Here is a 16,001-nt window from a genome sequence, read left to right on the forward strand (position 1 = left end):
TACTTTAGCATACTAGTAAAGGCTGTGCATCTCTGTACTTGCAGCAGGGTATACAGGAAGCAATTTTGACATTTACCCACTTGGTATGAGGAACAGCAAGGTGTGTGCACGTGTGAAGAAGTGTGAAACCAGGGGCCAGGGATTTAGCTCAGTGGTTTCACCACCTGCTGCATAAGCACAAGGACCTGAGTTCGATCCCCAGTACAAAAAAAAAAAATGTGAAACCAGGATTTTTACCCACTTAATGCTTTATCCGGTTTTGCATACCTGAGCATCACAGGGGGTAAAATATACCCACACCACTCTACTGTTGTGTAAACATGTATCTTACCATAATAGAATGTGGGTGTGACTCTTAGTAGCTGTGCCTGGGGAAAGCAAAAACCCATTTGTGCATTCACCCACTTGGCAGACAAATGGCAAGGTATGTACAGGGACTCCAAAGCAGCAACAGAGATAGGCCAATTCAGTACAATGGCACAGGAAAAACCAGATTTGCAAGTTTTACAAGAGGTCAAAAGCAAATCATCAGATTATTCATGCATGGATGATGAAGATGGTAGTGATACAGGAAATAATATTGGAAATGAAATATAAAATATTATATCTCCCAACCTGTTAGCTGTATGATATGCTGAGCACTTGCTCTCTAAAAATCAAAGAATGAATTCTAGGAACAATGGAGGTTAAGAGTATGAACATATTGATAGGAAGGCTCTGAGGGGCAGGAGGGGGACCCGAGTGGGTATCCTGGGGACCCCACTTTACAGAGGAGTTTTATAGAGTGATGCTCATGTGGGTACAGTGGGGCCATATCCATGATCATCCAATAAGGTTACAAGTATAGTCACTTAAATAATATTGCTCCAATTGGGAAACAAGTCACGTAACAAAACGGATGGAGAGAACAGGATTTTCTTAGGAAATGGTGGATCCAGAGGTTTTTGGTCACCCACTGGGGTGGCTGATGTCTATCTAGACTTCATTAGGCCCAGTGTTTGTTCTTTGAGGAAGTAGGCAGGTCTGGTCATCTTGTCTTTATCTTGAAGCCAGGTTTCCAGCCAATATATCTCCAGACTCAGCCGTGATACATTTCATTTTTGTCCTGGCTCTCTTGAGGACCTAGCTTTATCTGAATGCCTATAATATTTTTATTTAACTCAGCTGTCTATAATAATTGTGACTCTTTGGCCACGTGAGCCAAAGTTCCTGTGATAGTGAAATGGAGCAAGAATCAATTGGTACAGATACAGGGAATGTAGACTTCTTTGATTCAGATGACAAAGAAAATAGCAACTTGAGTACATATTTGACTAGTCAAAATGGTACAAAATGGTCACACAACCAAATGGAACCATCCAATGTTAGAACTAGGTCTGAAAATATTGTGAGGATTTTGGCAGGGGTGAAACCTAATTGTACGGAATGCCAGCAAGGCCATTCAATATTGGAAAATGTAATAGATGAAATGCTACAAGATGTTGTGAAACACACAAATGCTGAAATACAAGTAAAATGTTCTGCATGCTTCAATAGCCATACTAAAAAATGTGTTTATTATGACACTCACTAGCTGAACTGAAAGCATTCATAACTCTGTTGTACTTAGCAGGGCTTTCTCATGGTAATCACAGGAATTTGAAAGACTGATAGAGAAGCCATGGGTGTGGGCTTGAAGTTTGTAGAATAACAATGACCCTGAGGAGATTTGGTTTCTTTCAAAATTGCCTGATGTTTGATGACAAAGCCACCTATCAAGAAAGAAAAAGAACTGATAATCTGGCTTCTATCCACTCACTGTTTGAGACTTTTGTGGGTAATTGTCAAACAATTTACACACCATCTGAATGCAGGACTACTGATGAACATCTTGCTGCATTTCATGGTCAGACTAGCTTCAGGCAACATATGCCTCCAAACCCTTCAAAATATGGCATAAAAACTTTTGCCCTTGTAGATGCAGAGACTTAATATGGTTTCAATTTAGAAATTTATTCTGGAACTCAGCCACCAGGTCCTTATTCATATAGTAATATACTGAATGATGTTCAGTATATATGTTCAGACTTGATCCTCCCATCTCCCAAACTAATCAGAATGTGACATTTGACAATTGGTTTACCAGTTTCCAATTAATGTTACAGGAGCTATCAAATATGTACTACAAAAAGGCCGGGAAAGCAAAACCCATGTGCTTTCAGTATAAATGATACATGTGTATGGAATGTGCTGTTGTCCTGTGTGAAGATTGCCTTAGGTGTGATAATTGAAGTAAAGATTTTTTTGTAGAAAAAAATAAAATTTAGCTTGATGTTTCCATTTTTTGTTTCATTTTAAAATCTCACTTAAAATTTTCAGCAACACAGAGATGTGGCAAGGTCCATTGCTCTATTTGCATTAAAATAGGTCTCAGTAGGCAATGAGGGAGAAAATAAGAACTAAGATACATCCTGTTCGGGTACAAGCACCCAATGGTAAATGTAAACGTATTGTACACCTAAAATGTACCAATAAAAGAATAATTAAAAAGAAAAAAAATAGGTTTCAGTGACTTGCTGGTTCTAGCTATCCACAGTGCTGGAGCCTAGGTCTCCCATGCCAGTGCACTTAGCTCTAGGCCTTAGGAACGCTTCTTTCCACTGGGTGGTCCCAGCTATATCTCAAAAGGAATTTCCATGAATCCAGCTGGGTCTATCTCAGTATTGCCCTGAACCAGCCAGACCGGTGTAAGTTGCCCACGCAACCGCCACAGGATGCTGTGCTCCTTTTCCTTGGCGGATGTGGCAGCTCTGGCATGAGGTGAACCTCTCTGAAGGCGCTGGAAGCGTCTGGACCAGATCTGTTTGTAGGTCTCCGATGCCCCTGGTAGATCCTCTCCTGCAGGGAGAGCCCCAGCACAAGTCACCTGCAGCAAGGCGGTGGCGTGCGGGAATACCTCAAAAGCCTCGGTATCCTGCCCTCGCTGTGGTGCGCTCTCCCGGGGACCTCGCCAGACCGCGCCCTCCCCGCCCCCCCCCGCAAGCGACCTCCTGGCCCCTAGCCTCAGGGGCGCTGAGGCGGAGGCCGAGGCGGGATCTCGGCTAACTTTCAGTGAGCGGAGCACGTGCCGCGCGTCCCTGGCCATCTCGCCCACAGCCCGGGCTCAACAGTTGGGCGGGCGGGCGGTTGAGCGCGCGCTCCCGCGTGTGCGCCGGGTGGCGGCAGCCGGGCTCCGGCCCTCCCGATGGGGCCGCGCGCCGGCCGCCCCCCGGTGCGCGGAGCCTCCCGGCGCGCAGTGCGCAGGCGCCAGCGCGGGGACCCACTGCGCGCCGGGCTCGAGCTCGGTCGGAGCGCGCGGCGGCGGCGGCAGACGGACGGATCGCGGCGGAGCCGACCTCGCCATGTCGCCCCGCACCTGCTGAACCAGGAGCGCCGAGATGTCCGCGCTGAGGAAGGTGCGAGGCGGTGCGCGAGGCGGGGGCCGGCGCTGTCCGGCGGGAAGGATGAACACGGGGACCTCGCGGGGGCGACGGAGCGCGGGACCCCGGGTGCGGGTGCGGAGGTGTGAAACGCCCCGCGGGAGGGGCGCGGGGCCGGCGCCAGGGCAGCCGGAGGGAGCGGGCAGCCCGCGCGCGCCTCGGTCAGGGCCGGGAGCCCGGGGGCGCGGACGCGGGGGTCGCGCGGGGGCGCGGGAGGGGCCACGCCCGCTCCCCAAGTGAGCGCGGAGAAGGCTTTTTTCGGGGTGGTTGCTAAGCGCGGCTTCCGCGGCGCAGGGCTGGTAACTAAGCCTCCCCCGGCCGCGGCTGTTGCTGCGCTCGCTCCTCGCTCGCGATCGCGGGAGAGAGAAATAACTAGGATGTCATTATTGCGGCCGGGCGCGCGGGGCGGGGGCCGGGCGGGGGCGCGAGAGCAATGGGGAGGTGGGGGACGCGGACGCGGACACGGGGGACAGAGAGGGACGGGTGGAGAGCGAGGCGCTGGGACCAGAGGAAGCGGGTGGACAGTGGGCTCGGGACAGATGGCCAGTGGGGCGCGCGCGGGCTGCTCAGGGTTCGCACCCAGGCTCGCGTCTTCCGCGCGGCTCTGGCACACTTCTTAGCCAGCGTCGTGCCAGCCACCCGCGGGTCGCTTCTCCCGGATGAATGGAGATGCCGGCCAGGGTTGGAATCTGGAATGCGCGACTTCCCAGCTAAGGCTTCGCCGATCCATTAAAAATAGAGCGACGGGCAGCGAATCCGCCTTCATTGGCGACTCTGCCTTCAGAGCGCGAGGCTCCCAGCAGCTGCTCCCCAGGCTGCGCAGATGGGGGCGGGAGCAGCACCCCACCCCGGACCCCAGCGACCCGCGAAGACTGCTTTGCAGACAATTGTAATTGGAAAACACCCTGGAGGCTCAGCGTGGCCCCTGGGAGCCAAGCTCCTTCTGAGACTCTCACAAGTCTGCAGGCTGACCCCGCGACCCCTTTGGAGACAGCATCCAGCTGTGAGGTTCAAGTGCATTGCAACAGCATTATCATTTTATTTCGCAGTCTCTGTAGGAAGTAATAGATAGCCAAGGCAAAAAATGTGATGAAAAATGGTAAATTTTGGCAGGTCAAGTTGTTACTCTGGTTTTTTAAAAAAATGTCATTAATTAGGATTTTCCAGTAGCCAAATCGTCTTGTGCAGGCAGCTGAGTGACTCACAGATTTGGCCTCCATGGTAATTGCAGAGTGTGTGCGCCCCGTTGTTTCCTTTTAGATAGTTTGACTTTTTCATTACCTGGAGGAGAGTAGATTAGAATACTTTATACCCTACATCTGGCCTCATGGCCAGCAGACCACAGGGAGGCTCTGCTCCAGCACATCTGGGCTGGGAGAATGGTGGGCATCTGATAGAACCCAGGATGCAGTCCTGCTCAGTGTACCACCTTCTCCTGTCCCTTGGAGATCTTTCCCAGTGAATGTGAACTTGTTCACAAAGGCTGCCTGTCAAAGAGTGGCACTTGGCATCTGTAAGCTGTCTCTATCCCTTAGCAGATCTCCTGCATCCTCTCTGTTGAGAAGTCAGAGGACATGGAATGCCTTGTGCTCCTGATCTGTCATGTGAATCTTGTTGCGTATTAGGTTAAAGGAAGAGCTTAGTTAGCCAAGTGAGTGCCATGTAAAGTAATAGTGGTGAAATAACTAAAATTAAAATTTTTTCACCACAAGGGCGTTCTAAGTGGACTTTGTGATGTTGAGTTTTGTTTCCTTTCTTTCTGTAGAACTCTGCAGCTTCAGTCCCGTTGCCTACTATGGTGTGTCTGGTGACAGAAAGAAGCATGCCTTTACCTACTGGTGTTTTTGTGTACCTTAGGTTATTTTCATTTAGGTGGGGCTAATAATGATATTTTTATTTTTATAGAATTCTGATAGCTTGTGTTATTCCTTCCCAGTATGTATGTCTTTTTGTGGTAAGCTGTTGCTTCTTCTATTTTTGACCACTTCATTTTTGAAATTGGTCATTTTTGAAATTTTCCAAATTGAATATTAAAGGCAAAAATGTGCTTTGCAGAATTTAAATCACTTTGGGTTCTGTGTACCCAGAACTTGACCAATTTTGGAACTTATGAGCTCTAATTTTTTTTAAGTGTTGGAGGATTTTTCTGCTTTTAACACATTATCTGAAATGCTGTAATTATGTTGAGGATGTATTTGAAGAAAAACATCCTTTTAGTTGCCCAAAGAGTGGATGACACCACCTTGATTATAGATTTTATAAGGAAGTTAATTAGACATATTATTTATTGACCCTTGGAATGAATATGCCATGGTCATTCATTGCTACAATAAAAATAATCATATTTCATCATTTTAGCCAGATGGGAGTCATATTTAGAGCATTGCAGCATGTTGGCTATAAAAGAATTATAGCCTACCACACAGGAAGTTAGTGGGCAAAACATCTATGCAGTTAAAATTACCCTTAACCACAGCTTTCCTGAGTAGTCATTTTTCATCATGTAAGCATCCCTGACTCATCATCAGTTTTTTATGTATGTTTAGTTGTTCCTGAGTATATATGACCCTGAGCGTGGTAATTCACGCGTGTTGTTGCCAGGGTGGGAGGCCGGCATCTCGGCTCTGCCACAGCCAGGCGTGGGGTGAGACTCTGGTGCAAAACCGGCAGCTGCCCTTGGCCAGCTCTGCCTGTCAGGGCTTCAGTGTGACACAGATAACAGATTTTGATTCCCTACCAGTGTTGGTCGAGGCAGCTCAGGGCTGCAAGAGCAACTGCTCTTTTCTTTGCCTGTTTGCCCCTGTTTGCTAGGAGGGGCATGAGGGGCAGTGCTAAGAAAGGAGTCCTCCTCTCCCCAGTGCTGCTGGCACTTTTTTTTTTTAGATACTGGATGTCAGGTTTCAGTTCTTGTCCAACCAACACTTGCCCGTGTGCAGAGGGAAGGCCATGACCACAGGCAGAGATAGTGCCCTGGTCCTCTAGGTTGTCATGGGAAGCCTCAGACCCCACTGCTCTTGGAACCATTATGACCTTTTGATTTTTAGTCATGTGAGGAAGGTCTGTCCCTAACATTCAGATGGGCTGGAGTAGGCTTTTAGTTTCTCCAAAAATTCTCTTGTTAAAGCTCTCACTGTGGGAAAGGTTTGGTTATGGCCAGGGAATGCTACTTCTTATGTGTGTGCACAGGGAAAAAAGAGAAATAAAAATTTAAATCAATCATTGCTAAAAATAAAAGGACATTTGGAACCAGCTCATCCATAACATTGTAGCAAAAAATTTAAAAAGTAACCTTGTGAATGTAATTGGTCATTGTTTAAAAGTGATATTCTACACCCTGCACACAAAGGGGGGTTGAGTAACACGTACAAGAATGTAGTTAAAGAATAAAATGGAAATGATCCACTAAAGCCCATAGAGTATGTATTTTAAGCCAAGCAATATAAAACGTATCTTCTGTGCTTAATGAACATTTGTCCTGCTATTTCTGCACAGTGACACAAGCGGCGTTTTATCTTGTCAGCATAAGGTGGTGACTAAGAGCAGGCTCTGCTGTCGCTTGCCTGGGCAGCTGAGTGGCATTTGACAATCTAACTGGCCTCATTGTAGTTCAATTTCATCCTCACTAAATGAGGGAAAGATACAGTGTTCACCTGATGGGGTGGCCATGGGCAGTAGATGAGTTGATGGCTATAAGCATTAAGAGTGATGTAAATGCTTCAGACATCCTGACTATTCCGGTCGTGGGGAAGAGAGCTGGGTCTCGGTTGGCGCCACCTACATCGGAAGCTACCGGACCATCTGAATTCCCCTAATACTTCAATGCATAGTCTTATCTATGCTTCTTCTACTTCTTTTGTTTGCCAATCTTTTTCAAAAATGTTGTTTTTGGTTTTTTCTTTTTTGCAGACTTGTTTGGTTTTAGTTGGTTTTTTTGGTTTGTTTGAGGCAGGATTTTGCAGTGTTGCCCAGCCTGGCCTCAAACTCCTGAGCTCATGTGATCCTCCCTCATCAGTCTCTCAAGTAGCTGGACGATAGGCATGCACCACCCTACCTGGCTTCAAAACTTTGTTTTCAAAAAATTTATTTTGACTGAACTTAATTTCAAAAGGTGTGGGCAGAAATATTCGTAAGATGTAAATAAGAAGAACCAATAAGTATGTCAAGCACAAGGGTTAGTGAGTTCCTTGGATGGATGTCATGTTTGACCCGAGCTTCCTGGAGGTTGACAAAAAACAAACTCTTACTGAGTCACCACGTGGGTAGCACACTTGTCCTCTAGAGGCATACTCATTCTCTAGTGAATACACCGTTTTCCCTACACCAAGTCACAAACCATATTTTCACAGTAGATCTTGTAAAGAAGAGTTGCGTTCCGAAATATACAATAGATATACAAATACAGAAGTGTTTTTCAAAATTGTGTCTTGTAGTAGACTTCAAAAGGAAACCAAAAGCAGAACACATACACACAACCTCTGGGAGGGTATAATGATCATTTTTCTAGAACTTGTACACTATTTATATGACCAAGTCATAGCTAGCTCTGTATGACTTGGCATTGTCTATGCATCTATTCTACTCTTTAAAATACATGTGAATTCATGTTGTAGATAACTCAAGTTTCTTGCATTTATATTTCCTAAAGTCTTGCTGTGAAACTTGTTTTAGCCTCAGATACATGACCATGGCAGCATGTCCTCATAACTACAACTGTTCAGGTCACCCCTCTGAAAACTCATCATTAATTGAAAATATCATAATTCAAATAGATATTTGATACTCCTAACCACCAGCTGTCATAGTTCAGCTTGTTCTCAAAACACTCACATTAGCCCACAGGTGGGCAAACTCACCTAATACAAAGCCTATTTTATAATACAAGGTTGAGTATCTTATGCAGTTTATTGAATGCCACACTGAAAGACAAACTGAAATGGTTGTATGGCTGGGCCTTGACATCTTTGTCAAATTGAAGAATTGCAAATCAAAGCAAATCAGGTTCCCGCTGTGTTGTCTCCAGCCGCTGCCTCTCTCACTCTGCTCTGTCCTTTCTCACACTTTAGGGAGGAGCAGTCCTTTACCCAGTAAGAACTTAAGAGCTGTTTCTCTCAGAAATCTTCCCTGCCCACAGAAGACTGAGTTAAGAGACTTTCTCTGTTAAGTGAGTTTTTCACCTGCGGTGCCGTAACACCTAGCACTGCACTGTACTTGTACCGTCCTGGTCTCCCGGCCCCTGTATTAGAATGGCAGTTTGCAGGAAGGCTGTGTGTGGCCTGGTCACACTCAGCTCCTGCTCAGCAGGAACCGAACATCTGTTAGATGAGGGGGGGACACATGAGCCTCATGACTTCCCCACATCCATTCTGCTGTTCCTTTCCATCCTTTCATCGTTGTCCCCACTGCCCTTTCCATGTTTAGGCTCTCTATGCTTCTGTCTTGTCACTGTGTCGTTCCCCGTTCTGGTTTGGCCTTACATTGGCAAGGGTGTTGCTTTCACCCACACGTAACAATTTCTTCTTTTCTGTATTTCTTTCATGTTTATTTTTTCAGACCTAGAGAATGCTACTTCCTTGTGGCAAGTTTCCTGGGCTTGATGCCAGGTGATGTCATCCTTTTAGTCCTTCCTTGGGCCCATGGAGAGCACTGTTGGTGGAAGTCATGACTGGGTGCTGTCCTTGGTGCTGGGGAGACAGCTGTGGAGGGGCCCCAGTTGGCAGTCCCTCAGCATCTACATCTGCTGTAGTGTTGTAGACCATATTACCTGATGAACATTGGGCCAAATAAGCCACAGGATTCCATATGACACTGCTCTCCAAGTTTCTTAATGAGTTGTGTATGATCAGGATGTGACACTTGACACACACTGGTGGTTTGCATACCTGTTTATTTGCCTTTAATATGAAACCTTTGGCTCTTGAAAAATAATTTCCATTTTTACAGTATTCCTTGTAATATTTTAGCAGTTTCTGAACAGATTTCCAAATGTTTTCTATTAAAAGCTTAGTATAGAACCTATAGCATAATTTAGAAATGTTCATAAACAGTTGAAAGACATAGTTTTGAACTTCTGTTGTGACCATTTTAGTCTGTAACATTTCTGGGTCTAAAACAAAATGTTCTAGGTCATCACTATAATTAGATTCAAAGTTTTATTTTTATTGTGAATGTTGAGATACATAGCTCTTTACAGCAACCAAGCATTAAGTATTTCTTAATCTTCAATTTGTCCCCTTATTTGCTTTGTACCGAAGGGTTTCCAGCAGCCGGGGCCAGGTTTCCCACCAAACCAGCTGTGGTCCTCTCCTTACCGTGATCAGGTCTGGTAGCAGCATATGGTGGCCTGCACTGCCCTGTGTGGCCTGACACAGCCAAGTGTCTGTCTGTCTTCCTCTGTGTTCTGCTCCACCACCACAGCCTCCTTGCTGGTCCCTGCACTGGCCACCCTGTCCTGGGTCAGGGAGTGGGAAGGCCAGCTAAAGGTCAGTGCCACCCCTTCTCTGCTGCTTCCTCATGTGCTGTGCAATTTGCTTGTTTACTTTTAACATTTGTCTAATATCAAGTAGCATTTATTCAGCACTTGCTGTGTGCCAGGCACTCTGTTAAATGTCATCTACTAAGCTACCCTTAGTAACTCACTTAATTCTCGAGTGGCCCTGTGCTGTGCCACTCTGCACCTGCTTCACTCCATCCAGGCTGAACTTTCAAGGAGCTGGCCTGTCTCAGCCACATGCTGTGTTTTAGCTGAGATGTGCAGGAGCTGGGTTGAAGGAAGGGCCACAAAGGGCCCCAGCAGGTGAATTACACAGTTGCATACTGGGACAGAGGAGAAAGCCCTTAGGTGCTTCCTCTTCTGCTAGCAAAGCCCTGGAGTCCAAACCACAGAGAAGGCGAGAGAGACCCTGTCTTGTTTGGCTCAGAACATATTTCAGTAATTTTTACAGAAAATTCTTGTGTGTATATTAGGTAAGATCCAGATCTATGGTGTTATCAACTCATGAACACAATCACTAATGACTGTTCAAAGTACTCATTATCTGCAGCATGCACGTTCATTCTTCGGGTTCTGCCGTGAGCATTTGCCTGCTACTTTGATCTCTCCTTTGTGATAGGTGTTGCTTGTTCTTTGAAATGAGTTTGTGTTTTCTGAGGCGGGAGCAGGCAAGACCTGGCCTCGTGTTCTGCTGCACGGCCTGGGGAAGGCTTTCCTTGTCTGCCACGTCTTTCCCTGCTGCTCACTTTGGCGACATGGACAGCACTTGAATCTCCTTCTCTTGGAATAGTAGTTTGTTCTCTCCCTTCTCTGGGATGAAATTGGGGACTCTGTAAGCTACTTTCATACATTTTATTTTGCTAATTTGCTGAACATTTAGAATTAAAGAGAAACACAAAATAATGTATTAACAGGTACCCTCATGCTATGACCTAGAAATAATTATGATTAATTTCTTGGTATACTTCTTGTCACTCTCTGTCTTCTTGTTTTTTAAACCAAATTTGGGAACTATCTTGCTTTCTTCCTTTATATTTTTTTCTAAATTCCCCCCATATATCCAAAATGTTAATAATTTGATTTTATGTGATATTTAATATTCCAGTGTGCAATATGCGTCAACCGGTTTCCTTTTGCTCGGCATTTAAGTTGTTTTACAAAAGTGGCCATTACTCTATGATTAGTATCTTTTTTATTTTCTGAAAACCTGGATTCTTTTTCTCCAGTACATTCCTAAGTGCTGCTGGTTAGTTGGTGGGTTAAGCTGATGAGGGCTGCTGTGACCAGTCACTACAAACTTGGCGGCTTAAAATGCAGAAGCTGGGCCGGGGATTTAGTTCAGTGGTTTCACCCCCTGCTGCACAAGCGCAAGGACCCGAGTTCGATCCCCGGTACCAAAACAAAAACAAAAACAAAAACAAAAATGAACAAACAAAAAATAAAATAAAATGTAGAACCTTGCTCTCTTTCCATTCAGGAGACTGGAAGTCTGCAGTCAGTCTCTCAGGGCTATGGTCATTCCAGATCCTCAGGGGATCTGTCCTGCCTCTTCCAGCATCCGGTGGCTTGTGACCTCTCTTCATCTTCACAAGGCACCTCCCTGTGTATTCTTCTCTGCTGTCCTTCCAAATCCCTCTCCCTAGGGATGCTTGTGATTGTATTTGGGGCCCTCCTCATCTAGAGACCCTAATCGATCACATGGACAGACCCCATTTCCATACTCGCAGCTTCAAGGAATTTGTTGTGGACTCCTTCAGGGGACTGCTGTGGTCCACCCCACAGTGTGACATTCTTTAAGACATAAAAGCCCAGTACAGTTGTTTTCTAGGTTCCTGGCTTCGACAGTGCCGTGTGCGGGTTCCTCCTGCAGCCTCACCAGTAGCCAGGGAAATAGAGAGAAACATGAGCTTGTGGTGGTCCTGAAGAGGACTTCACAAAAGTGACAAAGAAATGAAATGAAACGCAGCAAAGGAAGAAACCAACAGAGCCGGCAGAACATTTAGGGTATTTTCTGGGTCTGAGAGCTGGGAGTTGGTCCTTGTTCCTGGGGAGGGTTAATTCCCCAATGTGAAGGATAAGAGGGGCCAGGAGTGCAAAGAGACATGGCATGAAGGGGCCAGATTTTGGTCAATAAATATTTAGGGTGGTCCAAATCACTAAGGGTTACTTCTTCTAACTGTCAAGTAGGTTATTCTTTTAAAAATAATTAATTAGTGACCACACACTTTCGATGCTTGACCTTCCAGGTGCCTGGGGCCCGAGTCCTGCTTGTTTTCGGTGCCCTGCACCCTCCACTCCAGCCTGTTCCTCTGCCAAATGTATGGCATCTCCCAGGGCCACCTCCTCCTGCTTCTGCTGATCGAAGAACGCTGCGTTCTGGCCTCCTCGTGAAATGCAGACTTCCTATTTCAAAAGGCTTAATGGAATAGCATTTTTTTAAAAAAAAGAATTCCAGCTGGCTAAATTTAGTTTCTGAAAAATGTCCACTCTGAAAGCAGATACACTCTGAAACATGGTCCGCAGCTAAGCCTCCCACTGGGGAGGGGGTGCTGGCCAAGTGGCCGGGGGTCAGATGTTGCTTCCCGCCTCCCATCTGCAGACAGGTGTGGGGCCGTCATTCTTTGCCTTGAAGACACCTGGCTGTTTGCTGTGACTTCCCTGGTGCTGAGGGCGATAGGGCAGCTGCACTATGACCCTGCACCGGAAAGTTCCTGCACAGTGCCTGCCTCTTTCTTGGTTCTTGCAGTGAGTTATAAATGTCCACTTCAGCTAGCTTTTTTTCTTTCTTGAAGAAGGAGTCATTTACTGTTAGTGGAGAAGGTCACTTGGAGATTTTTGTCCCCAGCACTGGGCAAGTCCTGGTGCTCAGTCTCCCAGGCTCCATCTCCCTGCTGCTGGGGGGCAGGGGTGTCCGCACTGTCCTCCCAGTGTTGGCACCCTTTGTCCTCACTGTCCACTCTGAGGTCAGTGTGGGTGGGTCACCACCTGGGTGTCCTGGTGCAGACAAGGAGGAAGACCACTGGTCCATACCAAAGCCTTGCTGTTGTCAGCAGGATGATGAACACATTGCACTGTCACTCTAAACACGTAGGCAGTTAAAAGAGCGAATCAGACTCAGCCTGGCCCTGCAGGTCATGGGGCACAGGCCGGTAGAGAGGCCTCAGACTGTGTGAGCTTGTGTGTCTTGTGTGGGAGGCAGTGGACCAGCCTAGTCCTGGCTCCCAGCTTTGGACCGTGTTCCCTGCTGGATGTGGTGAGTGCTGCCCAGGAGGCAGAGGAGGCTTGGATGCTCTTCTGGAATTGATAGACGGAAGATGCAGGGGCTGGGCTGAGTGTGTCCACAGCCCAGGTTTGTCCTGTTGAGGGGACACACAGCTGGTCCCTGGATGGCCCTGGGGAGTCACCCTGGGGCCGCTGAGCCCTGGTCCTCTGAACTCCATGACTTCGTCATGAGGGAGATACCTTTCAGGTTTCTCACGGCAGTCTTCCTTTCAGATATTTTATTCTTCCATCCATTTTAGTAGACTCATGCTCAACGTGACTCATTACTTTTAGTAATATGGCAGAAACCATGCCCACTGTACTACAATTGTTTTTCCTACAGCTCCTCCTCAAAAGAAGAAGCAGATCATAAGCTAAGAGTGTCTTTTAGTTTTGGGATATTCAGGTCAAGTCTTACCATCTCTCTTTTGGAAACAGGGAAACAGAGGTATCAGAAAGTTAGGACACTGTTATAGAGGGAACTTGACCCTGAACACTTTGGCCTGGGTATAATAATGACATGTAGATCTTGTTACTTCTGCAGAAGTGAGAGCATGGTGCTTAATTCCTGGGGAACTGCAACTCTGGAACATGAGCTTCAGAAATTCATCTTCACAAAAATAACAGTTTTAGGGAAAGTTAGGAAGTCTCTGTTTCCTTTGGTTTATTTCTGGCTAATACGGCCATGAGTTATTTACACTTCAGCTCCAGTAGGGAAATGGGGGCATTTGATCACTGGGAGTAATACAGGCCCTTGAAGTCATAATTCTGCTTGGTAAACATTTACTTCTGCAGAAGAACTGAGAGAATTACTTTAGATGGGAGATGCACTGAAGGCCTTGGCACTGTGGCCCCAGAGTGTGGGGCTGGGAGGTGCTCCCGGGAGGCGGCACAGGAGGGCCACAGGGAGAAGGTAACCAGTGGGAACAGCGAAGCAGCCTGGGAGCTTTGGTTCTTCTCGACTCAGCCGTTCCTTCGTCACAGGTGTAAGCCATGAGCCAGCTCACTAGATGGAATGCCGACTTTTCCTGAACACCTTTGTGTGGCCTTTTCAAAGACAAGCCAAGAGAGTAAGATAAATAATCATCATTTTCCTTAAGGTATTAAAAAAGATCTGTGCAGAGGAAGCAGGGTGTGTTTCACAGCCTGCCCTGGATGAGGGATGATGGCCTGTCTGGGGCGCCTGAGCAGTGTCGCTGCTCTGGGATGCACAGGAGTGGTCTCAGCGTCGCATGGGTATGGGAGGACCCAGCCACATAGAACCTCCGGGCCTGGGCTTTTGCCTGTTCCTCTGTCTCCTTCAATGTGATGATGCCTTTCAGGAAAGTTGGGTGGAACTGTTGATGGAAATGGTGGGTGTGATGTTAGTCTGTTCTGTCTCTGGGGAGAAGCAGTCATTATTCGGGCCCAGCGCCACAGAGGGGAGTGAGATGAGATGGGCATTGTACCCGGATGTCTATTTTGAGTCCATCTGGTAAGCCCTCCTTGCCACTGGTACTAATCTGGATAACGCTGGGCAGGTTTCTGGAAATGTGCTGGCAACAGGGCTCTTCAGAAGACCCTTGGCGATGTGTGTCTGTGGGGCAGAAGGGGACAGTGGCTCCGTGCTTATAGTCCGTTGATAGTTCTCTGATAGTCCATTCATTCAGCTGATGTATGATTTATGACTTCTCAATGTGCCAAAGTTGTACTTGGTCTTGGGTTTATTTTAGTAAGTGGGAAAGACTTTGTTTGCTGAATTGAGAGTCTGTGGAGGGAAATTAATATTAAATATAAAAACAAATTGCTGACACTGTTTTTTTATGATCATCATGATAATTCAGCTCTGATGATGGTTTTGAGGAGAAGTGCCAATTACATGGCAGATTGTGGCAGTAGCCTCAAGCCCCAGCACGCAGTTGCTGGGATCTGACCAGTAGGCAGGGGTGGGGCAGGAAGGAGGGGCCAGTGTCACCCAGGCCTGAATACGAATACAGTCTCCACGTGTCGAGTCTTGGGGAGGCCTAGGAGCCCTGAGATGACTGTGTGGCCGGAGGAGGAGGAGGTCCGCTCTGGAGCCCTGGTTGGGATGCCTGGCTGCCGTCAGCTTGCTGGAGCATCATGATTCTGGATCTGTGTCAGGATGGTAGGATGGCTTGCCTAGGCTGCATCCTGCACACACCACACCCCATGCAGGGGGAGGAGCCGGGGGTGGAGAGACGATAGTGGTGTGTTGCACCCCATGGTGGGTGTGGGGTTCAAGGATGAGCACGGATGTGCGCAGAGCCTGGGGCCCATGCTGCGGTGTTAGGGTTTGTTCTCACATTTGGCTCAGTATTTGGCTGGCTGGGCAGAGAGGGCCTCACCTGGGAGGGCTCTTCACTCAGGTCAGTGGTGGGGCTGTGGCTGCACACCGTACTGGGTGTGCAGAGGATGAGGGGCTGAGGGCACTCAGGCCCTTGGGAAGAGGTGTCTGCGGTGGGGGTGCTGGGAAGTGAGGGCGGAGGAGGAGGGCTTGCGCTGCTCAGGGAGTGAACTCGCGTGGCGGGGCCACACCAGGCTTCTGGCGGGCGCTGAGGCGGGAGGGTGTGGGTCCGATCTTGCACTTGAGAAGAGTTTAGAGTTTGCCAGGGGCCTGGATGTGTAGGTGTGAAGGTAGGAATCAGATCTTCTCCCTGATCTGAGGCTGACTTCGTGCTCACCTGCACGTCTTACCTGGGATCCCAGAACGGGAGTCCGCTGGGTCGGAGTGTGCCTGAGCCGAGCTGCAGTGTGGCAGGCTTCACATGTGACAGCTGGGGAGACAGGGGCCT

At 47.6% G+C, this 16,001-nt stretch overlaps 1 protein-coding gene across 5 annotated transcripts in view; it reads left to right on the forward strand.

Annotated features, from left to right (window-relative positions):
• The first annotated feature begins 3,285 nt into the window (after positions 1-3,285).
• Positions 3,286-16,001, forward strand: part of Dlgap2 (DLG associated protein 2) — a 520,842-nt gene continuing 508,126 nt past the window's right edge. For all 5 annotated transcript variants that reach the window (XM_004869559.3, XM_087210079.1, XM_013067367.3 and 2 more), the window contains exon 1: positions 3,286-3,434. Coding sequence is in view for 3 of the 5 variants with exons in the window: in XM_013067367.3 (XP_012922821.2) it covers positions 3,417-3,434 (18 nt within the window). In the remaining 2 variants the exon portion in view is untranslated. The remainder of the gene's footprint in view (positions 3,435-16,001) is intronic.

The sequence above is a fragment of the Heterocephalus glaber genome, unplaced genomic scaffold, assembly GCF_053883595.1.
Source record: "Heterocephalus glaber isolate CG9 unplaced genomic scaffold, H.glaber_assembly_v1.0 deba00001104, whole genome shotgun sequence".
Lineage (NCBI taxonomy): Eukaryota > Metazoa > Chordata > Mammalia > Rodentia > Bathyergidae > Heterocephalus > Heterocephalus glaber.